The sequence below is a fragment of the Lampris incognitus genome, chromosome 1 (assembly GCF_029633865.1).
Source record: "Lampris incognitus isolate fLamInc1 chromosome 1, fLamInc1.hap2, whole genome shotgun sequence".
Classification (NCBI taxonomy): domain Eukaryota; kingdom Metazoa; phylum Chordata; class Actinopteri; order Lampriformes; family Lampridae; genus Lampris; species Lampris incognitus.
The window spans coordinates 117067893-117092718 of NC_079211.1; the positions used below are offsets into that span (position 1 = coordinate 117067893).

Here is a 24826-nt window from a genome sequence, read left to right on the forward strand (position 1 = left end):
CTGCTATAATTTTTTATTTTATTTTTTGTGTATTTGCTCCTCCCAAGAAATGTAGCGCAACTGCCAATTGTGAGTGTGTGAATGAGTGAGTGATTGGACCTGGAAGTATGAAGCTGTGTATTCATTTCTATCTTGTTTTTTATTCTATAGAGGATTTTGTTTCTGCTAGTTGCTTACCTGCAACATGTCTGTGGGTTTCCCTGTGGGAATAAAGATTAATCTGAAACCCATTTCATCCAAATTGTCTCAGCTAGTTTGGCAATTTTCATACTGTACAATAATTAAAATATGTAATTTGGTCTCTTTAGGGTGACTTTGTTGACCGAGGATATTACAGCTTGGAGACGTTCACATACCTGTTGGTACTGAAGGCCAAATGGCCTGACCGCATCACGCTGCTTCGTGGAAACCACGAGAGCAGACAGATTACACAAGTATATGGGTTTTACGGTAAGATTTCCTTTTTAAAGCTGCATGTCAGTTTGTAACTGTTGCCAAGGTCTTTGGAGGCACTGAAGCATTGCACGGTCACACGAATCTGTCACTTTACTCACTTCTGTGGTCATGAAAGCAAATGAGCTGTTTTGCCTTGCAGATGAATGTCAAACCAAGTATGGGAATGCAAATGCTTGGCGTTACTGTACCAAGGTGTTCGACATGTTGACAGTTGCAGCAGTAAGTGTTTACCTCTGTTTGAACTGTTTTGCAAATTTCATTTCTTGTTACACCTCATTTCACTGGTCAGTAATACCTGGCACTTGTGACTGAGTCATGGGCTTAAACGTGTGTAGAATCTGAAACACAAGGATGTATTTTGGTATGACTCTTGAAATTTAATTCTTTGATTAGCGTACAAGTTTCAGAAATTTGCTACTTCAAGTCAAGTCAAATTTATTTGTGTAGTCCTAAATCATGTTTAAGTGTCAGAAGGCTTCACAGTCATATCGCATCCTTCAACATATCTAAGTAGCATATATGACCATGTACAACAGTCGTTCAGATACTGAACAAGCCATCTACCCCAGCGTTCATGTTATAGCGAGACAGGGAGATTGATATGATAAGTACACTGTCCTTGTTTTGTTCAGCTACCAGTAGTGGCTAGGCAGAGCTAGCAAGTAAAACAACTGCTAACTAGCAAGGGTTTGCTGGGATTTATGGAGCCACGTCGAGACAACAGTGAGGCTCTGCTGTAGGTCTCTGCATAACTATGCAGGGGGCTCTGCCATAGCCTACGTTCACCTCCCTTAAAACGTTAACTACGCGCCGAGGCTACGCGGACATGGCGAGAGCTGTAACTGGTTTGCTTGGGCCGCTTACCTACTACACGTTCCTGGTGACCACACCCAGCAATTAAGCCATCTCTTGCATTTGGCAAACAAACATGGCAAATTCCCCCCTTTAGCCTCAACATGTTCAGTGGTCTAACAGACCACCTCCTCTTCCAGTGTAATGTTCTCCTTCTCAGTAATGCTGACAAAATTAGCTCGACTAGCAAAGCCACACAGAATGCAATGTGAGAGTAAGTAAACACAATAACTGGGTCTAATTTGTCACTGCAAAACTGCATGACAGTGTCGTGCATACGGTTTGTGTATATGCAGTAGAATAAGTGAAACGCTACACTGTAGGCACTTCCACTCGGAGTCAGACACCCTGCCTTAGGGTTAGCGTCATTAAATAATTAGGTGCAGGTGCCCCTTGTTGACCAACTAGGCCATTCCTGTGTCTCTCCTCTAAACGGAAATGCATTTTTGCTCCACTTGCTGAGCGCTTTCTTCCTCATTTGACAACACAGCAGTGTGATAATATCAGTAATCTGCTGGCGTTGCGGACATTTTAACACATTTGAAGAGTTAAAATTTAAATCAATGTTTGGAAATATTGGAAAGGGTCTAAAAAAAATGCACCATTGAATAGGTCATGGTGAATTTTTTATTTTAATCTTTCAAGCCACAGGAAACAGAACAAAGAAATTTTAAAGATATAAATAAAAATCCATTTCAAATACTAATACTAATTATGGGATTACATTTCAAGAATCACACATAGCTCAGACATAATTCAGATTGAGTTTTCTGAGACCATACTGTTTTATTCTGTTTGTTTGTCAGCTTATGGATGAGCAGATCTTGTGTGTCCATGGAGGTCTCTCTCCTGACATAAAAACGTTGGATCAAATCCGAACCATCGAGAGGAACCAGGAAATTCCCCACAAAGGAGCGTTTTGTGATCTGGTCTGGTCAGATCCTGAAGATGTTGACACCTGGGCTATCAGTCCCAGGGGAGCTGGATGGCTCTTTGGTGCAAAGGTCACCAATGAGGTGGGATATTACCAAACTTCTAATTTTTAGGCATGTAGCTACTATGCTTATCCCAGAGTGCAGTACAGGATGACTTGCAGTAAAATCATAACAAGGATCATCTTCAGTTTGATTACTGTATTACAGTCAGATTCCACGGCTCTATGACTTGATAATATAGAGTTGCAAAACATTAGGAGGTGCCTTTTTGAGAGATGAGTTTTGATCAGTTTGTATATAGGTCAAGTTGGAAGGGTTTTTTTGACCAACTAATGTAATATTACATAGTGTGTCAAGGTATTGACCATTGTTCCTGAGGTTATAAAACAGACAAACCATATTATCAAGATGCAGTTTCATTAATATTTTATTAAATAGTGTATTTGTAACACTACTTAATAGATGGTCTTTCTTTGAACTAGACCATCCAAGTGAATCCAGCTGAAAGAAATAATACTTATTGGGTTACTACCTGATAAATACACTGCAGTGTAGAGAAAGGGAAGGAGCAAGTTGAAGAAAGATATTCAAGGCTTGAGACATCGGTGATGTGTATATGAGAAAGAGGGTAAGAAAGGTTTGTGTGTCTTTGAATTGGGTATAGTAGGTGTGGGGTGGGGCGGCGCAGCGGTTAGTGCGGTCGCCTCACAGCAAGAAGGTTCTGGGTTCGAGCCCCGGGGTAGTCCAACCTTGGGGGTCGTCCCGGGGCTGTCCTCTGTACATGTTCTCCTCGTGTCTGCGTGGGTTTCCTCCGGGTGCTCCGGTTTCCTCCCACAGTCCAAAGACATGTAGGTCAGGTGAATCGGACATACTAAATTGTCCCTAGGTGTGTGTGTGTGTGTGTGTGTGTGTGTGTGTGTGTGTGTGTGTGTGTGTGTGTGTGTGTGTGTGTGTGGTGGTGGTGGTGGTGGTGGTGGGGGGGGGGGACTAGCGGCCTGTCCAGAGTGTCTCCCCGCCTGCCACCCAGTGACTGCTGGGATAGGCTCCAGTATCCCTGTGACCCTGAGTGGGCTAAGCGGTTTGGATAATGGATGGAATGGAGGTATGGGGTGTACTAATGGAGGTGTGGGGTGCACTAATGGAGGTGTGGGTTGTACTAATTTGGTTGTATCAAGAACAGGTGTGTATAAATCGGTTGTCTGGGTTGAAGGGGAATAACCAGTTTTAAATCTCGAGCTACCAAACACCGACAACACAAAGATGGGTATAGGACCCAAAATTTGTCCCTTGCTCTTTTCTTGCGTTGTGCTCGATTGGTTGAAATGAACGGTGGTGGTCATGAAATGAAAAATATTTGCTGTAACTAATTATGGGAGTTTTAAGTGGTTCTCCTGTTAGTAGGTGGGACTCATTTTGGTATCCTTCAGTCTCTGTTGTTTTCTGTCTGGCACACACAATACATTTAACTCAGTGCCTCTCAGTTTACATCAAGCTGCCAGTTTCAAATTAACACTGTTTTAGTTTATATTTATTATGCTAGATTCCTTTTATCCTTTTATACAATTTTTTAGACCGAAGTACTACTGAAGAATCTCCATCAACCAGTTTTGAGAAGGCATGCATTTTTTATTTGTCCACCCACCCTTGAAGAACCAAAGCATCGGAAGAACATAAGTTTTTCTCTGCTCAGGATGCTGCCTTTCTCCGTTCAGTACGCTGCCTCAATTGTGGGCAATACCATTACGTGGTATTGCTCACAATTGAAAGAATAGGAGTTTGTGAATCTATTACGTCATTTGTCAACATGGCAAGCTAGCGATGGCGTGAGATGTATTTTATGTTACACTCTGGGACTCTTGATAAAAGTGGAGAAAGGGTTGAATGCCACAGGATATCTAATTGTAATTGGCAAATGTGTGCATACCTTTAATTCAGGGGGGATTTTACCTTTGGGTTGCATTTCTTTTGCAGGGTAATACCCAGTGCTAAAGCCAAGCATTGTCAAAGAAAGTCTATGCACGTGACAAATGAAGAGTGTACTCAGTAGAGTGCAGATCCCTGTCAGGCGTATTTCCCCTTCTCCGGTGCTCAGGCTTGGTGACAACGCACCCCTTTTGTCTACCGGGAGAAGGGAAAATACGGAGGCACTGCCTGCGTATCTCCCTTTCTCCACTGCCCGGACTTAGGTGACAAACAAGCTGAGTAGTTAGTACTCAATAGCAATGTAAAACAGTTGTTTACCAACGCCCGTCGCTAACAGAGCCATAGATATGAGTGGCTCTTTTGTGTACCGATGTTTGGCCGCGCCCGTCGTTATCGGAGCTATTGATATCCGTGGCTCTCCTATGCTCCGATGTCCAGCCGCGCCCATCGCCATCGGAGCTATTGATTTTCATTTGTTTAGCAGCGACGGTCGTTGGGGGTGTTGATTTCGACTTCATTATTCAGTGGTCATGAGAGTCGTTGGAGCTGTTAGTGACCGACTATTGTTCTTGGAGGCTAGGCTTCTTGAGTCTCCTGGGTAGAGATGAAAGGATGGCATTGTAAGTGGGAGATAGGTGGTGTCGCAGACCTCCTCCTCTGTTGAGGGATGGTTTTTCCAGTTTCGCATAGATGGCTTCCTTCACCCCTCTTTCAAACCATCTATCTTCTCTGTCCAAAATGTGTACATTGCTGTCCTCGAAGGAGTGTGTCTTCTCCTTTAGGTGTAGACAGACTGCTGAGTTTTGTCCTGAGGAGTTTGGCCTTCTGTGTTGGGCCATCTGTTTGTGTAGTGATTGTTTGGTTTCTCCTATGTATAGGTCAGTGCAATCCTCATTGCATTGTACAGCATACACCAGATTGCTTTTCCGGGTGTGTGGTACACAGTCTTTGGGATGAACCAGTCTTTGTCAGAGTGTGTTGCTGGGTTTGAAGTATACCGGGATGCGGTGTTTGTTGAAAATTCTCCTGAGTTTCTTGGAGACCCCAGAAACATACGGGATGACTGTGCTATTCCTTCTGTTCCTTTTCTCCTCGTCGCTCACCTGGTTGGTCTTTTTGGAACGTGTTGCAGTTTTCACAAAGGTCCAACTGGGGTAGCCGCAGGTTTTTAAAGCTCCCCTCGGGTGTTTGTGTACTTCTCGTTGGGCCTGAGTGCTGCTGGGCACATTGTCAGCTCTGTGTTGCAGAGTTCTGATGACGCTCAGTTTGTGTTCCAGAGGGTGGTGTGAGTCGAAAAGTAGATATTGGTCTGTGTGTGTAGGTTTCCTGTAAACCCCAATGTGGAGGCTCCTGTCTTCCCCAATGTGGACGTCACAGTCCAAGAAGGGCAAACTGTTGTTCTTTACGTCTTCCCTTGTGAACCTAATGTTCTTGTCCACTGAGTTGATGTGTTTGGTAAACGCTTGCACCTCTTGTGTTTGGATTTTGACCCATGTGTCGTCCACATATCTGAACCAGTGGCTTGGAGGTGTTCCTCTGAAGGAGTTCAGGGCCCTGTGTTCTACCTCTTCCATATATAAGTTGGCCACAATGGGCGATACTGGTGAGCCCATTGCACAGCCGTGTTTCTGTCTGTAAAACTGGCCCCTGAATTGGAAATATGTAGTGTTCAGGCAAAGGTCCAGCAGTTGTCAAATCTGGTCTGGGCTGAGGTTGGTCCTATTGTGGAGGGTGTCGTCCCGTAGCAAACGTTGCCTCAGTTTCCAAAGCCTCCATGGTTGGGATGCAGGTGAATAACGAGGTCATGTCATAGGATACCATGGTTTCATCCGGTTCCAGTTTTACACCTTGGATCTTGTCCACGAAGTCAATGGAGTTTTGGATATGGTGAGGTGTTTCGCCCACTAAAGGGGTCAAGATGTTGTCTGTTAGCGACGGGCGTTGGTAAACATCAGGACACAAAGAGCCATGGACATCAATAGCTCTGACAACGACTCCAAGAGGATAAATTCTGAGTCTCATCAGCAGCCAGTCAGACTAGCTTCGTCTAGTCAGAAAGGCACGAACTGAGGAAGCCTCTTGGATGAGAAGCGAAACGTCTTCACGGATATATACCAAGTCCTGTTGCGCTTGATTCAACTCCTTTGGATAACCATGACCTGGATGAATGAGAACATTCACAGACAGTTTAAAACAGGTTTTTCAAAGGTTTTGAATCACCACGACTATGAGAGGTCCTTGATCATACAGTCATAACTGTGCACAAAATGTATTAGGCTAACAGGCCCAGTAGTATGCGAGATCAGCAGCGGACAGATACGCATACACACGGACAGAAAAACCAGTGTTTTTCCTGCCATTATAACATTTTTGCGCAGCGCACCTGTTAATTGAACAGGAAATATGGAAAAAAAACGTTTTTAATATGCAGCACTCATGTACCTAATAAAACGTTTTGCCTCCTAGGTGGACGCTCACATGAATGCGACCAATATGAACTTGCACTTTCATGAAAGAAAACGTTTGCTCTGTGACCATTTCAGTCTAACCCTAACCCTGTCTTTATTTTCGTTAGATATTAAAGCTGGGTAAAACGTTCACGGTCGTGTATGCGTGACTCACATCTACAGTTGACTCAGAACAAGCAGCGACAAGAATCTGCAACACTTCCTGTTTTGACTGCGACCTATAGGAAGTCCAAAGGAGTTGAATCAAGTGCAACTGGACTTGGTATATATCCGTGAAGACATTTCGCCTCTCATCCAAGAGACCATGACCTGGATGAATGAGAACATTCACAGACACGACCTATAGGAAGTTGTTCCTTTATAACTTTAGCATTTTTTGGATTATCAAGATTCTTTTAATAACTCTTGATCCTGTCACTGCTCGATGTGAGTTAACCATAGATTTGAGTCGCACATGTGCACCGTTGGCTTGGATTGGGTAGTGACAGAGAGCAGCGTTGGTCGAATGAGCTAGAGAGTGAATGAAGACAGGGAGTGGCAATAGCAATAACAAATGTTTTTCGAAGGCTTTGAATCACTGCAACCACGAAAGGTTTTCCATCGTATAGTCATATCTGTGTGAAGCACGATCCAACAACGACCTCAACAGCGGAACTGCAGAAGACGTCTCCTGGTCACAACGGCAGTGAAGGTGGATGAAGGCTGCAACAGAGGGTGGTCCCCAATTGTCTTCATTCTCCATGCCATTGGACTCCAGCCACCCCCTGCCAAGGACCGTGTGGTGGCTGCAGGCACATCAACCACTCCATGTAAAATGCTGTTACGTGCAGGCATCCTCCCGTTATGTGGCGCCAGGATCGGCCTCTACGCCCACCTGAGGACCCAGAGGGAGGATGGTCATATTCGACTCTGAGTGACCGCCGATGATATCTGTGCACAAAAATTTTTAGGCTGATAGATCCAGTAATTTGTGAGATTAGCCATGGAGACACACTTGCTTGCTTGCTTTCTGGTTGTCCATCGTGCCCGATGATGACCATCTTCTTCTATTTGTGGGTCCTTTGAGGACTCAGATAGCAGAAGATACCTGCGCAGAGATGGTTTTTAAAGTGGCATGGGGGGTGCGCTTCTCCCAACGCCACATGACTTGATTGTAGAGGAGATGGTTCCGATGGCAAGAGGGATCCCTAGACGACCGGCACCTCCACACAACTGCAGGGGGCTGCCGGAAATCCAGTTTTTCGGGAAACCGCCTCAAAGCGTACCGCCACAGCTTGCTTTTCTGTTGGGGTAAGCTCCCTTAGCCTTATGTCTTCCAGACTCACCCACAAGGCAGCGGGGCAGTGGTTGATAGGTGCCAAGGCATGTCCACCAGGGTGGGCCTGCACACCATATCTCTGGGGCCCACTGCTGCTCCGAGATCCCCTGCCAAGTTAGCCTGGGGCCGCAAGACCCCAGTTACCACGTGTGGCCACGGGGAGGCCTGGCAGGAGTCTTGGTGAAGGAGAGGCTATGTACTGGCAAGGGAAGGCTTACACGCTAGGATACTTCCCTATTCGCCACAAAGGCTAGCCAGCGGCAGCAAGCTAAGGGCAGGAAGGACACAAGCGTGTTGGAAGAACACATGCACCTTCCCTCCAACTACACACTGCTGCACTAGACGCATCACAACACCCTGTGTGTATGTACACACACACACACTGGAGAGACACACACACACACACACACGTGCACATGACCAAATGTCTAATCAGGCGGTCCACCTGGCGGGGATTATTAAACTTTATGCAATGCCCTCCCCAGTCATCACTTCTCAGCCCAGTTGAATGTTGAGCGAGCAATTCTAAATCCACTAGCAGAGATCTGCTACCAGCCAACATTAGTAAATTCAGCATGGACCATTATTTCTGTTAAATATACTTAAAACCAGGTTTCCAGGTAGCGTAGTGGTCTATTCCATTGACTACCAACATGGGGATCTCCGGTTCAAATCCCCGTGTTACTGCTGGCTTGGTCGGGCGTCCCTACAGACACAATTGGCCGTTTCTGCGGGTGGGAAGCCGGATGTGGGTATGAGTCCTGGTCACTGCACTAGTGCCTCCTCTGGTTGGTTGGGGCGCCTGTTAAGGGGGAAGGGGGAACTGGGGGGAATAGCATGATCCTCCCACGTGCTACATCCCCCTGGCGAAACTCCTCACTGTCAGGTGAAAAGAAGCAGCTGGCGACGCCACATGTATCGGAGGAGGCATGTGGTAGTCTGCAGCCCTCCCCGGATCGGCAGAGGGGTGGAGCAGCGACCGGGATGGCTCGGAAGAGTGGGGTAATTGGCCAAGTACAATAGCAGAGAAAAAGCGGGGGGTGGGGGGGGGGATTATATAAATATACTTAAAACAGTTTGACCCCATTTACATGTTGCTTGTCATGCCATCTGTATATTATCTGGAGAAAGAACAATTCAAACATGGCCTATGCATTTGTTATTTATATGTATTCTGTTTATTGGCATTGTGATGGGATCTGGGATTTGCACTCAAAGTACAAAAAAAGTGGGCCTGAACATACCATATCTGTATAATGTCCTCAAAAGTAATCCTGCAACAACAAAAAAACGGATTGCAGGCACCTAGGTGGCACAGCAGGCTAATATGCTAATATCCCAACAGTGAGGTTCATGGTGTAAGTCCCAGCGTTGCCTCCAATACCTCGCAAAGGCAGAGCTCAAAAAAAGGGTGGTGATTCAAACAGAAAAGTGTAATGGTGCTGTTGTCAGCATAATCCTGCAGCAGTGATGTGCAGTCAGGGGAGGCAGGGTAGGCAGTGCGTCGCCCAGGCTAATAAGAAAAAAAAATGAAATATGATAGGCAAAAAAATTTATTTATTTTATTTTAAAATAAATATTTATTCTAAAATTATTTATTTATTTATTTATTTTAACTTTAATTTGTTAAGATTGTTGTAAAAAATAATAATGTAAAACTTGTTGTTTTATCAATAAAAGGCATGTCCTATTCAGTATGGCTTGCTCCCAAAGCTAGCATTCGTGAATGCAGGCTGCTGATGCAGAGTCTGCTTGTGCCTCTCTGGCACAAATAAATATAGTTCACTGCCTACGCAGCCAAACCTGCAGCATGCTAGTTAGTACTAGCATGGCTGAAAAGTCACCTAGAAAGACTCAGTTAAAAATAGATGTGTGGTGTGTTTGCAGGAAAAAAAACATTACTTTTTTTGAAAGTAAGCATAGCCTTTTACAAGGGAAAAACTTTTCTATCAAAAAAACTACGCTATACCCTAGAACACTTCAGTGGTCTGGACAAAGGAAGTTGGGGGTGGGTTCTTCCTGTGGCTGTAGCTCGAATGGATGGCGAATGTTGTCGCCATCCACTATCACAATTTCAGTTAGTTGTCCCCAGATGTTTAGGTGGCGTAGTCATGTCTGGCCCAGTGTGACTACCTCCAGCTCAGCGTTTAAGAGAACCTCTGTCAGTATTCCTGGGTGGGGATCTGGTTGGGGTAACTTGTCGTCCTGTTGCAATTAGTGACTCCTACAGGCAAAGGGGCAGCTGTTCTCCGGCTAATGCTGTGAGTGCCCACACGAGTTATGTTAACCTGAAAACATAATGTGAAACCTGCAGCTGGCAGGTGACGCCTCATGTATTGGGACTTCACATAGTAGTCTACATCCTCCCTTACCACTGGAGGGGTTGTGCAGTGATGAGATTTCAGACGGACAGACTGTTGACTATTCCAAGTTAAAGAAAATGTTAAAAAAAAAAGTTTTGTTGACGGGGTCATTTTAACAACTTGGAGACATCAGAAATATCAGGTTGATTTCCAAAATTGTGTTTGGAACTGCTGCGGCTCATTTAATGTTGTGAGTGATTCCAGAACTTGGTTAGTCTGAGTAAATTTGCAACTTTGGAATGTGCTGCAAATGTGTTAAAATACTGGCTGCGGGTTGGTTTCTCTACCTCCCTGGGCAGTACTTTCTTATTAATGCAAACTGTACTGCCCGCATTTATACCTGGTGGATTCTGGTTGAGACTGGATCATGACACAAGCCAGACTACCTCCAGAGGTGATCGGGCAGATCCGATCACATTCCACTTGCAATATATGTTGTGTGCATTTACATAATGCATTTATATGCAGTATTCCTTATTCATATATATATTGTGTATTGTGTCGATGCAGTTGCCCACTCGTCAGATCCGACTATGGCCGGACTCGACGAAGCAGCAATAATTGGCAACGCTGTCTTTGGGAGGGGGGCAGAGTCGGCTTGTGTTCATCACATGAATGCGACTGTGTGTGTGTGTGGTGTGGGGAAAAAGCAGTGGTTCGGCCTGGATTCGCTTTGTCACGGAAGTGGCGAGGCGTCTCCTTCGAGACTTCCGGCCGGAGAGATGCAGTTGGCGAACGCATGCAGTACGAGGGTGGGTGTTTGAATTAAAATAGGGATCGATTGGCCACAAAATAGGGAGAAAAAAGGGAAAAATCAGAAATACATTTAAAAAAAAGATATATATTGTGTATTGAATAAATGTGAACATTTCAATGTTTGAACCGTGCCTCAAAAAACTGAGGCTCAGCTCAGAGCATAAAGGGCTGTAAGGCAATTTAAAGTCCTCCCTGATGTTTTCTTCACTCTGTAGATGTCATGAATGTTTCTTTGTCCCCACAGGCAGAAGTAGGTGAAAGAGAACAAGATTTGGAATGGAGAAAGAAATTAAGGCAGTGGAAGAATAATGTTTGAGTTATGAATCTTTGCACTAACATGTCTCCTATCCATATTTTTATGTTTGTCTCCAAATATGTGCAGTTTGTTCACATCAACAACTTGAAGTTGATCTGCCGGGCGCATCAACTTGTCCACGAAGGCTACAAGTTTATGTTTGATGACAAGCTGGTGACGGTGTGGTCAGCTCCAAATTACTGCTATCGCTGTGGCAATATTGCCTCCATTATGGTCTTCAAAGATGCGAACACACGAGAGCCCAAGCTTTTCAGGGCAGTGCCTGACTCAGAGAGGGTTATTCCACCTCGAACAACAACGCCATATTTCCTGTAACCAGCATTCATCATGAAGATCCCAACCATCATATTTGTTTTGTGCCATAGATGAGGGGCTGCAGTTTCTGTGGCACTGACATCAGAAGTTGCAAGCTCATATTGATTTTGTATTGTATATTTAGGATCTTTCCAGTAAAATCTTTGCTCTTGGGTCTGACTGTCAACAATTCTTTCCACACTGTATTTAAACCAATTATTCCACGGCACGGTTGTAGACGCATCTGACGCATGACCTGTATTGGTTGGCCCTTAAGTGTAAATGTTTTCTAGGCTAAGGTTTAAAACTACGCGGAAGTCAACTGACCCATATGATAGTTGCATATTTATATTAGACTGTTGTAGTTTACAATAAAAACTTCACTATCAAGAGCACATGGCAGGTGTATTATTGTTATATACAATGCTTTATTTTATTTTTATTATGGAAATGTATCAACATTGTGTGTAAGATAACGCTGCACAAAAGCAACATTGCTTTTGTTCAGATAGCTATAGTGTTTCAACATAAGTATATGTTGAACATACTGTAACGTGATCTTATAAAGAAATAAACCCTAAAAGTTGATTGCAAACTTATCCATCTTCTACCCGTTGTGGGCAGTTGGGCAGGCTCTGCATGGCTCCAGTTACTTAGCGCATCCAATGGCACTCCCGAGCCCCCCGCCCGCTGCCGGATGGACACGACCGCAGATCTGACGTCAGCAGTCGCGTACGGACGGTTTACGTGTAGACTATTGGCTAGCAGTAAGTTAGCTTGCCATTCGAGAGTCAACTTATTCTACTAGCGTTAGTTGACGTTTGATGACCACAACAATAGCCGTTTTGTCGTTTATTCGTTCGACAAAAGGCCAAATGTTTTCAGACATTGAAGAAATTACAACACCATGGATTGGAGCATTTTCATCGAGCTAAGTATGGTAAGAGGCGATTTGACTTGAGCAAGCTAACGATAGCGAAACGTTTCTTGATGGTGCTAACGTTAGCTCTTGTTATGGCTATAAAAACCTCACTGCGCTGACCTAGCTGACTCAGGTTAGCAAAGCTGGCCGTGGGCTAATTATTTAGGGTATGATAGGATAAGCGGTTTGGGTAATTGATGGATGGATGGAATGTCATCGGCACCTTACCTGAAACTAGGCAATTGAACGGACCGAAATTTCCTTGGCATGCAGAGGATAAAAATCATTTGAAATAAACAATATATAAGCTAATTGTTTATTATATATGGTCTAACAGGTACTCGAGTCCGTGATTTCATGTACAGGTGTAGAAAAAAATCAAAAGTTTTATTTGCAGTAGACCTCATCCCAAGCTCTATGGTCTGATACAGATGACTAAAAAACTTCACTTGGAATTGTATCAAATACTATAGATGGGGAGAAACATAAACTAAATATTTAATACGTCTGGCAAGTGTAAAACCAGAACAGACACATATGTGACTACTGGTATGTGAACATAAATCCAAAATGCTTTTATAAGTCAAAATCGGATCAAAGCGGACAATACTCTTAACCTAATTTTGACTCGTGACTGCTCCACAACAAATATGTCACCCCCCCCAACATCAGTCTGACCACTTCTTTATTCAATTCACGATCGCCTTACCGGAACATCCTCATGTTCCTCCGCAATTGTTCTTCCGCCGCAACACCCGGTCTCTCACACCGACTCAACTTTCCAGTGAGGTCTTGGCTACCATGCCTCCTCATATTGACTTCTCACTCCCTGTCAACGAGGCTACACTTTTACTCACTAGCCTCCTCTCATAACCATCTTTAACCTCTAACATCCAGACATGCTCGCAGCCCTCCCTCTAGTCCATGGCTCATTGAAATCATCAGAGGGCAAAGGGTGGAACGCAGAGCGGCAGAGAGAAAATGGCATAAATCCAGAGAGCCCACTGACCTCAGTGACTTATCAGTCTCCTAGCGTCTCCTCCAGTTTAAAAACTGCTAAGACCACTTAATACAGAACCACAGACGCTCGGGAAATGTTCTCTGCTTTTAACTCACTCCTCAATCCTCCTCCTCCTCCACCCTCCACTTTGATCACGTTTGCCTCATTTTTACTGATAAAGTCTATGCCATCAGTAACCAGTTACCTGAGCCTGACTATCTCATTCTGCAGCTGCCAGTTAACAGGGCTGCACTGTCCACATTTGTCCCTCTGACCGAGGAGGAAGTCTCCAAACTTATGCTGGACTCTCAACCCACTACCTGTCCACTGGACCTGATACCATCCAACCTTCTACAGACCATTTCCCCCATACTTAACCCCGCAGTCACACACCATCAACTCCTCACTTACAACGGGTGTGTTCCCCACCACATTTAAGGAAGCCTGGGTCAGTCACCCTGCTGCTATCAAAATACTTGAGCAAAAAGTCTTTAACCAAGTCTCTGAATTTCTTTCTGAGGAAAACCTGTATGACCCAAATCAGTCTGGCTTTAAGCAGGGACACTCTACCAAGACTGCAGCCTGTTGGTAATGGAATCACTGCGTTCAGCTAGAGCTGCTGATCAGTCCTCATCTCTATTGCTGGTAGATCTGTCGGCAGCTTTTGACACGGTTAGCCACCGTGTCCTTCTCTCCATACTCACTGAGCTTGGTATCTCAGGAACTGCCCTCCATTCGTTCAGGTCCTTCCTCTCAGGGAGATATTTTAACGTATCTTGGAGGGAAGAATTGTCTAAACAGCATGGCTCATCCACGGGGATTCCTCAAGGGTCAGTGCTCGGTCCCCTTCTCTTCTCAATATACACCACCTCACTTGGTGCAATCATCGCTCCCATGGTTTCTCATACCATTGCTATGGTGCCGATACCAGCTTTTCCTATCATTCCTGACGTAAAACCACAGTCTCAGCTTGGATCTCATCACACCTTGCCAATATATCAGCATGGATGAAAGAACGCCACCTTCAACTTAACCTCTCTAAGACTGAGCTCCTTGTCATCCATCCAGCCCCTCTTTACCTTTACAAGAGATTAGTATCCAGCTCAAATCAACTCAACTCATGCCCACAAAGTTTGCCCCGAATCTTGGGTGTCATGATTGATGACCAACTAACCTTTAAAGTTCACATGGCCTCAATTGCTTGGTCTTGTCAATTTGCACTATACTATCAGGAAGATCAGACCCTACCTGTCTGAGCATGCAGCACAACTCCTGGTACAGGCTGTCATAATATCATTCATTGACTTCGGCAACTTTTTACTGGCAGGCCTCCCCACATGTAAGTTCAAACCTCTGCAGCTGATCCAGAACGCAGTGGCACATCTGATCTTCAGCCAGGCCAAAAGAGCACATCACCCCGCTGTTCAATCCCTCCACTGGCTCCCAGTCGCTGCCCGCATCAAATTCAAAACCCTGACACTTGCTTACAAAACCGGAACTAAAACAGCTCTTGCCTACCTGAACTCGCTGATTCAGGGCTGCGCTTCTTCCCGTTCATTACGTTCTGCCAATGAAAGGCCCCTGGTACTCCCACCACAACAGGTTCTCACAAGCTAGACTATTCTCTTCTGTAGTTCCGCAGTGGTGGAACAAGTTACCAAACTCTGTTCAATTAGCATAGTCCCTCTCAATCTTTAAGAAAAGACTAAAGACCCACCTGTATCATGAACACTTATGCACTTAATGGACTGAAGGAAAAAAGAAAAAAATCTGCTTCTATGCACTCTATGCATTGGCTGCTGGCACCTACACTACCGTTCAAAAGTTTGGGATCACCCAAACAATTTTGTGTTTTCCATGAAAAGTCACACTTATTCACCACCATATGTTGTGAAATGAATAGAAAATAGAGTCAAGACATTGACAAGGTTAGAAATAATGATTTGTATTTGAAATAAGATTTTTTTTACATCAAACTTTGCTTTCGTCAAAGAATCCTCCATTTGCAGCAATTACAGCATTGCAGACCTTTGGCATTCTAGCTGTTAATTTGTTGAGGTAATCTGGAGAAATTGCACCCCACGCTTCCAGAAGCAGCTCCCACAAGTTGGATTGGTTGGATGGGCACTTCTTTGAGCAGATTGAGTTTCTGGAGCATCACATTTGTGGGGTCAATTAAATGCTCAAAATGGCCAGAAAAAGAGAACTTTCATCTGAAACTCGACAGTCTATTCTTGTTCTTAGAAATGAAGGCTATTCCATGCGAGAAATTGCTAAGAAATTGAAGATTTCCTACACCGGTGTGTACTACTCCCTTCAGAGGACAGCACAAACAGGCTCTAACCAGAGTAGAAAAAGAAGTGGGAGGCCGCGTTGCACAACTGAGCAAGAAGATAAGTACATTAGAGTCTCTAGTTTGAGAAACAGACGCCTCACAGGTCCCCAACTGGCATCTTCATTAAATAGTACCTGTTAGAGCCTGTTTGTGCTGTCCTCTGAAGGGAGTAGTACACACCGGTGTAGGAAATCTTCAATTTCTTAGCAATTTCTCGCATGGAATAGCCTTCATTTCTAAGAACAAGAATAGACTGTTGAATTTCAGATGAAAGTTCTCTTTTTCTGGCCATTTTGAGCGTTTAATTGACCCCACAAATGTGATGCTCCAGAAACTCAATCTGCTCAAAGAAGTGCCCATCCAACCAATCCAACTTGTGGGAGCTGCTTTTGGAAGCGTGGGGTGCAATTTCTCCAGATTACCTCAACAAATTAACAGCTAGAATGCCAAAGGTCTGCAATGCTGTAATTGCTGCAAATGGAGGATTCTTTAACGAAAGCAAAGTTTAATGTAAAAAAAATCTTATTTCAAATAAAAATCATTATTTCTAACCTTGTCAATGTCTTGACTCTATTTTCTATTCATTTCACAACATATGGTGGTGAATAAGTGTGACTTTTCATGGAAAACACGAAATTGTTAGGGTGATCCCAAACTTTTGAACGGTAGTGTACGTTCTATCAGACTCGAACTTAGCTTTATGGCCCTTACTCATGTTCTCTCCTGCCTAGATCCTTGCTTGTGTTGTATCAGCTCTCAGATGTACGTCGCTTTGGATAAAAACGTCTGCTAAATTAAACTAAAATTGTAAATTATGAAATTGTAAAAAAGTTGGTTCAGAATAAGATGTAACAACTTTTGTCTCATATTCTTTAGCGCCTCTCATAAACGAGGACTAACTTCGAGTTTTTCACTACTCTATTTAGCTTGCTTTTTTCCTCTTAGTTCTCTTTAGAGCATGATTGTGTGAATGCTAATCATGCTTTGTTCCATTGCAACTTCATCAACAAATCTCCAGGACAGTCCCACAGTATAATGTTGTTAAGCAATAATGTCAGACTAGATGATCATTGTCTTGCCCTCCTGGGCTTGCTCCTTAAGTTGTCTGTCACATAGCAGTAATTTCTTAGGTCACACTCAGAAGGTGGTATTTATCAGTCTTATTTAGGCAACTGAAGATGTTCACGATGATTGGATGAAATGACTAGTAAGACTGTAAAGAAAGTGCGAAATGTCCATCAAGTATTTTCCCTGTTATAAAGGCAGTAAACTTTTTGTCCACCAGGTACAGTAGCCAGTCAAAACTGGCCACCCGCTTTGTTTCACCAGCCAGCAAGGGTTTCAGGGTAGAAAAGGACTTCAGAATAATGGCTGATCACCTGCTAAAATGGCTGGTCATGCAGAAAAATGTTCGGCCCACAGCCATGATTGATGATGACTTGTTTTAATTTCACACCTTGCCCATTTCCGCAGTCAAAGCTGTTCAGCCAGTTATAGCTTTGTAGTCTAATGTATCTGGTTTTAAACAACATGCTACAGAGAGAGAGTGGGTGATAAACCAAAATCTTTCCCTGTATCATGCTTCAGAACTGGGATGTGATGCTGTCTTGTATTATTGTCAGTCTTCACATTGTAAAGATTTGATCTTTTTAATCTTTTTCAGATGTAACAAAAGGACAATGAAAGCACAGTGTCTTTGGACAATACTGCACCAGGACCCAACTTCATTTTGTCCAGAAAAAGAAACCATATAGAATCCATCACAAGTAGAGCAGAGTTCTTCAGCAGTACCTTCAAAAAATTCTACCTAGAAGAAGGTATAGAACATAGAGAGATGTTTGCCAAGCTGAAAAAAAAGATTGCAGAGGAGGCGGCCACAGCACCGCGCACCGGTGTTCGTATCCCCCGCTCTGTCAGCAAGGAGTCCATCACCTCAATGGGAGCAGACTCTGGAGATGACTTCGTAAGTACCTTCCATCCAAGTATTGTGGGAAATTACTACTAGCGAATTACCATTAGCAAAATGCTTTCAAAGCTTTGCTTGTGATTGATATTTTCTCCCAACAGTTATGTCTTTGATTCATTACTCATGATTCTTTGGATTTACTTTTGTATTCTAACAGTCTTATTACCTTTTCAACAGTTAAAGGAGCAGGTTAATCTTTGGCAGCCAGTTACTGTAGAGGATGGACAGAATGAGCAAACTTTCAAACATAGCTTATTTCACGGAGTAAACTATGTTTAAAGCAATGCCTGTCCTCTGTAAACCTTACAGATGTGTTCACACATTAGCATGACAGTGCCATCTGTCTTGTTACACCCCGCCTCTATAGCATGTCTTTTATTTTGTCGTAGACTACAGGATCTGTAACTGTACCACAAAGCTGACTATTGATTTCATCCTCTGCATGGAGTGAACAAAGCTCTCTTGTTTGTCGGTTGGTCCATTCTCCAGAAATGTTTAAATACACTCTTACAAATCAATTTGTCCCTTCAGACACATGCAACGTGTCTAAAGTTTATCCAAGCAATGTATCCATGATGGATACATTGCTTGGTTTACTTGCTCCTGCAGAAGCATCTTGCGTGAGGTTGACACTGGAATCTCATGACTTTTGTTCAAACTATTGGTGTTAGGTAATGTTTCTGTAATTGTTACTCGTTCTGAATTTGCCTAATTGCCGATATACTTGCAGAATATCGATTCTGGCTCACGATAACAAATGAGCCTGACATGTAAAATTGAGGGAGGGTTTATGGGTTAGGCAGCATGTGTGAATGGGGTTTCAGGTTCGTACACCAACTGCTACCTGACTCCAGCAATCCTGCTAGCTTTGGCTCAGCATCTACCTTTGCTTTTTAAACAGCTGTTCTTGTGTTGATGTCTTTATTGATGCCTATACTGAGGCCATTTCTCTGACTGGTTGTATGATTATATGGCAGCCCGTGCTGGACTGATGGCCGTCCATCAGAAACTGCCTCTGTGGTTGGATAACAGCCCTCACTTCATCTCTCCTGTATACTAAGACACTGGAGCTTCCAGGGACACTTGTAGTGTGAATCAGCTCCATCAGGTCTTTATATGGGGAACATCATGTCAGTAAGAGCGCCACAAAACCAATGATTTGAACTACACCATAAAACATTCTGAAGAAGCAAAAAATCAGCAACTGCAACAGGGTGAAAATGTAGAAAAGACAGGAACTGCATAAAAACCTGCCTGAAAGTGTCACAGTGGTTAGTGTAAAATGCTTCGGTCCAGAAAGAAAAGCTCTCAACTCTTTGTTGTGTGTGGGTTATAAATATCTGTAAATGTGGATTGCTTCTCCCTCTAACTGAAGTCAACTGTTTTAAGTGTGTTTTGGGTATCTGCTCGGACCTTGGTCTGGTGGTCACAGCCCATTCATATAAATGAGACTTACGCTGAGTCCACATGTAGTTATTCCATGCCGAAATGGATATTCATCGTAACAAAAGGTGTGAAGTACCTTAAGAAAAATATTCCACTTACTACACCTTCAGAGGGGACAAATGGGGGTTATTATTTTTTTACTGTCTTGACAACTGTCATAGCAGAAAAAAACATTAAAAAAAAGAGAATCTAGCAAATTGGATGTAACCGCGTAGTTTGTGTTCCTTACTTTTCCGGAAAAGTAAGGAGCCGAAAACTAAGATCTTGCCTACTTTGACTGCTCATTTTGGAATTTGGAGGACTGAGTTATTTTAATTAATTGTGTGATTTCATACTCAATCCTTTCTGCAAAATACGTATGTTTTTACTCAACATTTATTGTGTTGATGGATTTCTTTATTTTATTTTAGGTCAGTGAAGTCACACAGTACAAGATTTTGCTCCACTTCAATAAAATGAGAAATTGTATTTAATTCTAAACTTTATTTGTGGCCTAGCGAATGTGTCAGACACACGTTTTCCTCTAGACAGAGACTTGTGATTTAGGTATGGTTTGTCAGCATTGCAGTAATCTGCTGCAGCTTGTGTACGACTGTGCAGATTTAGAAGTTGACTGCCTGATGTGACTACACGCGTAGAGAGTGAGCTGTGTGCATAGGGGAGTGTCCCCTTCATGAGTTGTGTTGCTGGACAGAGTGCATTTCCTGGATAATGTGTCACTCAGTCCTTACACAAGCCAGTGTAATGTGTCACGCTCGGTCAACATGATGCCTTTCTTTTTGACTATATATTTAAGCCCCAAGAACAAGTATGATTAGCCTGGTCTGGGTTTCTCATTGGTGAGCTTATTATTTTCTCCTGCATCAGTTTCCTTTATAATAATAATACGTATGTATTATAAACACAAATATCCTTGATGTTTATTTCTGATTCAGTTTACACTGCTCGTTTCTCTTGATAGTATTTTCTTTAGTACAGACACTGGTGAAACAGTACTCTCTTTGTGCTGACTCCAAGAGAAGTTGTTTCTCATATTTTATGCAGAAGTCCATATTATTTTTCATTCTGGCAGTGGATAGCTCATGCACATCATTTGCACGGGGCCGGGATGGGTGGGGGCAGCGGCGGGTTGTGGCTCGGTTGCGTCAGTGTGTGCAGTGGTGGCTTGTCTGTGGTGCAGCTCCCACTTGGGTGCAAGGGGGGGGGGATTGAAAGGTTGGGAAAAACACGAGCTACACGGTGGTGCAGTGGTTAGCACGATCGCCTCACAGCTAGAAGGTCATGGGTCAAAGTAGTCCAACCTTGGGGGTGGTCCCGGGTCATCCTCTGTGTGGAGTTTGTATGTTCTCCCCATGTCTGCGTGGGTTTCCTCCAGGTGCTCCGGTTTCTTCCCACAGTCCAAAGACATGCAGGTCAGGTGAATCGGCTGTACTAAATTGTCCCTAGGTGTGTGTATGCGTGTATGTGTTTATGTATGTGTGCGTGTATGTGTGTGCGTGTGCACGCATCGGCGTCGGCCCTGTTTGTTGGCCTGGCGGCCTGTCCAGGGTGTCTGGGCCGCCTGCCAAAGATTACTGCTGGGATAGGCTCCAACATCCCCACGACCCTGAGAGCGGGATAAGCGGTTTGGATAATGGATGGATGGATGAGTTAATAAAAGTTGTGTCATAGGAAGCCAGACTCCAGTTCTCCATTGTTGAGCTTTGCTAAATTATTTAGTGTAGCCAAGCCCTTCTGATTTGCTAGAAATACCACCAGCTTCCATGCAACATCTTAATTCTTGATGAAATAAAAAAGCATAATGCACTTATACAATATAAAACGTAGTTTCAGGTATCAATAGTTTTATTGACATTTTTGTGTGGCATCCTGACACATTGAAAAACCACTGTGCGAGCAGACCTGATGTTCAGTGCTGTGGTATCTCTGCATGCAGGCTTCTGATGGTAGCAGCTCCAGAGATGACCTTTCTTCACAGATCCTCAGAAGGAATGATCAGATTCGTAAGCTGGAGGCCAAACTGTCAGGTAAGACGTGTCACTGCTCTGCTCAGGGATAAAGGCCCAAATCTATTCTAATGAATTATTTCAATAGGTAGCACGAAAATGGGGAACAAAATACAGGATATGGTCATAGTATGATACTTGGGGACTTTGTTCTTAATGCCCACAAATGTTTTTTTTTTGTTTTTTTTTGTTTTTTTGTTTTTGTTTCTAATTGTTGTATTCAGAGCAAGTGCCCTAGTCATATTTGTAGGTTTTGCCTGATTTTTCCAGTCTGGTTCAATAGCTGTTCTCCCTTTGAGTAGCACATGTGACTTTAAACCCCTTGGAGAGGTTAAAGGTGGCATATCCTCACAAAGCCTTTTAACCAGGGTGGTTTTCTTACAAAAGAAAATCATCTTCTTTCGTGCTATTATTTTTCAATCATATTTTCCCTTTTTGTTTTTATTCCATTTTGGTTCTTGTTCATATCCTCCTTTGCCTTTCTCTTAACTGTCATCACCTCCCTCCTCTTTGTGTTTTACCTATGTGTGTGTTTGTGTTTGTGTGTGTGTGTGTTTGTTGCTCTACTACCAATATCCCATCACATCACCCTACCCTCAACACTAGACTACGCTGAGCAGCTACGACTTATGCAGAAGACCAAGGACAAGCTTGAAATTGCGTTAGAAAAGCATCAGGATTGTACGTACCACTGTTCTCCTCCTCCTAGCTTCCTTTGTCTCGTGTGTCTGCTGGCTGTGGTAACCATCAGCTCCTCTCATGAAGATCATTATCCCAGATGCTCATATCATGGGCTTTAGAGGTGTGACTGGATGCTTATTTTTTTTAATGGCATACACAAATGGTACAATATTAGTATTAGAATACCCAGTATTTTAGAACTAATATTGTACCATTTATATAGGCTTTTGTTGTAGTTGTTGGTGCTTGTTTGTTTGGCTTCTTGTAAAAACACACTTGAGTCCCAAGGTTTGTTTTTAAAGCAGAAATCTGAGTCACGTTTCACAGCTATTAACAGTCACGTTGTCGGTGCAGTTTATGAATGTATCTTTAACAGGATGCAAACCACTCTGAATAATTGCTTTTATTTTTCCCTTTCTCCCTCTCACTGTCCAGCCTCCATGAGAAAACTTCAAGAACAGAATGAGTCCCATCAGGCCAGTCGAGCCAAAATGGCAGAGGGAATGGCTTTAGCCTTGGAAAAGAAGGACCAGGTAGATTCCATTCTCTTTGCAACTACACACATCGCACAGTTGTGATTTTACCTCTTGCTGTAATATTTTCCTCTTTTTCCTGCAGGAATGGATGGAGAAGGTGGCCCTTGTGGAAAAGGTTTGTACCGTAGGTGGTCACTTTCAAACACAAGAACTGAGTGTTCAGTGCAACACAGTAGGATGAACCTCCCATCAAAAAGTATTAAGCCTGACTCCTGCCCATAGCTGCTCAGCTAGACAGATAGGTAGAGTTAAAGTTAAGACAGGCTTACTTTGTCAAAAGTGACGGGTTATGATTTGTAAGATTTTTTTTCCCCATTTCTAATCCTGCATGCTCAGGAAACATATTTGAGTTATTGCTGCATTGCAAACCACCTCTTACGGTTTTTCCCTTTTTTTAATCCCCAAATTTACCGAATCTTTCATATTTCCATTTATTTCAGTTTAGTTCAGATATGTTCATCAGAATAATACAAAATCTTAAATGCTGGATCCGAGGATGCAGTGTTAAGACTTTTTTACTTGGTTGTGCTAGTACTTTAAAGGTACACTATGCAATTTTTTTTAATCAGTTAAGTGGACTTGAGTTTATACTGAACAAATTGCACCCGCTGGCAGTCCAATACATCAAGTGGTTTCAATGCTAAGGCCTTAAATGAGCCAACACATTAGGACCCCCTGCCTAATATGCTCTTGGTCCTCCGTGTGCCGCCAAAATTAGGCCGACCCGCTGAGATATGGACTCTACAAGACCACTGAAGGTGTCCTGTGGTATCTGGCACCCAAACTTTAGCAGCAGATCCTTCAAGTCCTGTAAGTTTCAAAGTGGAGCCGCCATGGATCGGACTTGTTGGTCCAGCACATCCCACAGATCCTCAATCGTATTGAGATCTGGAGACTTTGGAGGCCGAGGCAACACCTTGAACACTGCATCTCCTCCTCAAACTATTCTTGAACAATGTGTGCAGTGTGGCATGGCGCATTATCCTGCTGAAAGAGTTTACTACCATCCGGGAATATCATTGCCATGTACCTGGTCTGCAGTGATGTTTAGGTAGTTGGCACGTGTCAAATTGACAACCATGTGAATGACCGGACCCCAGGGTTTCCCAGCAGAACATTGTCCAGACTATCACACTCCCTCCACCAGCTTGTCGTCTTCCCACAGTGCATCCTGGTGCCATCACTTTGCAAACGTACATGGCCAACCATGTGATCTAAAAGAAAACGGGACTCTTTGGATCAGGTGACCTTCTTCCACTGCTCCAAGGTCCAATTCCAATGCTTGCATGCTCATTGTAGGCACTTTTGAACGGTGGACAGGGGTCATCATGGGCACTCTGACTGGTCTGCAGCTACCCAGCCCCATATGTAGCAGGATGCGATGCACTATGTGTTGTGACACATTCCTCGCGTAACCATCATTAAAATTTTCCGGGACTTGTGCCACAGTAGACCTTCTGTCAGTTTGGACCAGACGGGATAGTCTTTGTTGCTCTCGCGCATCGGTGAGCCTTGGGTGCCCAGCACCTTGTCACCCGTTTGTGGTTTGTCCCTCTTCGGACCACTGTCAGTAGGTGATCACCCACTGCTGACTGGGAGCCCCCCACACACACACACACAAGCCTTGCCGTTTCAGAGATACTCTGACCCAGTCATCTGGCCATAACATTTTTGGGCCTTGTCAAAGTCACTCAGGGGTTTACTGCTGCCCCTTTCTCCTGCATCCAACACATTGACTATGAGTACCGATTGTTCACTTACCATCTATTTTACCCAGACCTTGAGGTGCCCTTGGTTGGAGATGATCAACATTATTCAGTTCATCTATGAGTGGTCAAATGTTCTGGCTTATCAGTGTACACTGTATATGTCTGGTCTTGCGATATTTTCAGTAATAAAGAGGGATGTCGCACACTAAAGAAAAACAATGCTTATGTGCCGTCAGTTGGTTTAGATTGGTTACTAGAGTGGTAGACAAAAAAAAAGATTTTTCTGTGTCAAGCCTTTGTTACTGTATACGAATGCAGCCTTGCAATGTGATGTGTATTGAAAGTACTTAGGAAATACCGCTCACTGTCAGTGAGCAGTGCCAAACTAGTGTAGTCTAATGATAATTTTTACATGACTATTCCAGCAGCTTTGCTGTTTTGACCCCTAACAACCTTTTTGGGGAATGAGGTCATTTTCGACCCATATGGCATTTCCATTTTCGTGTTCTCCTAAGGTCCCGCTGTTGAATCACCCCTACAGTGG

At 43.6% G+C, this 24826-nt stretch overlaps 2 protein-coding genes across 4 annotated transcripts in view; both read left to right on the forward strand.

Moving 5' to 3' along the window:
• The window catches only part of ppp6c (protein phosphatase 6, catalytic subunit), a 33790-nt gene extending 21520 nt beyond the window's left edge, over nucleotides 1–12270 (forward strand). Inside the window, exons 4-7 of the mRNA XM_056274477.1 lie at nucleotides 309–450; nucleotides 596–675; nucleotides 2115–2324; nucleotides 11454–12270. Coding sequence (XP_056130452.1) covers nucleotides 309–450; nucleotides 596–675; nucleotides 2115–2324; nucleotides 11454–11702 — 681 coding nt within the window. The 3' untranslated portion in view covers nucleotides 11703–12270. The remainder of the gene's footprint in view (nucleotides 1–308; nucleotides 451–595; nucleotides 676–2114; nucleotides 2325–11453) is intronic.
• Nucleotides 12271–12447: 177 nt separating this feature from the next.
• The window catches only part of golga1 (golgin A1), a 51112-nt gene continuing 38733 nt past the window's right edge, over nucleotides 12448–24826 (forward strand). For 2 of the 3 annotated variants that reach the window (XR_008810366.1, XM_056281578.1), the window contains exons 1-6: nucleotides 12448–12621; nucleotides 17602–17901; nucleotides 21287–21377; nucleotides 21963–22037; nucleotides 22473–22570; nucleotides 22656–22688. Coding sequence is in view for 2 of the 3 variants with exons in the window: in XM_056281578.1 (XP_056137553.1) it covers nucleotides 17773–17901; nucleotides 21287–21377; nucleotides 21963–22037; nucleotides 22473–22570; nucleotides 22656–22688 (426 nt within the window). In the remaining variant the exon portion in view is untranslated. The remainder of the gene's footprint in view (nucleotides 12622–17601; nucleotides 17902–21286; nucleotides 21378–21962; nucleotides 22038–22472; nucleotides 22571–22655; nucleotides 22689–24826) is intronic. The other variant, XM_056281589.1, reaches the window with a different exon arrangement.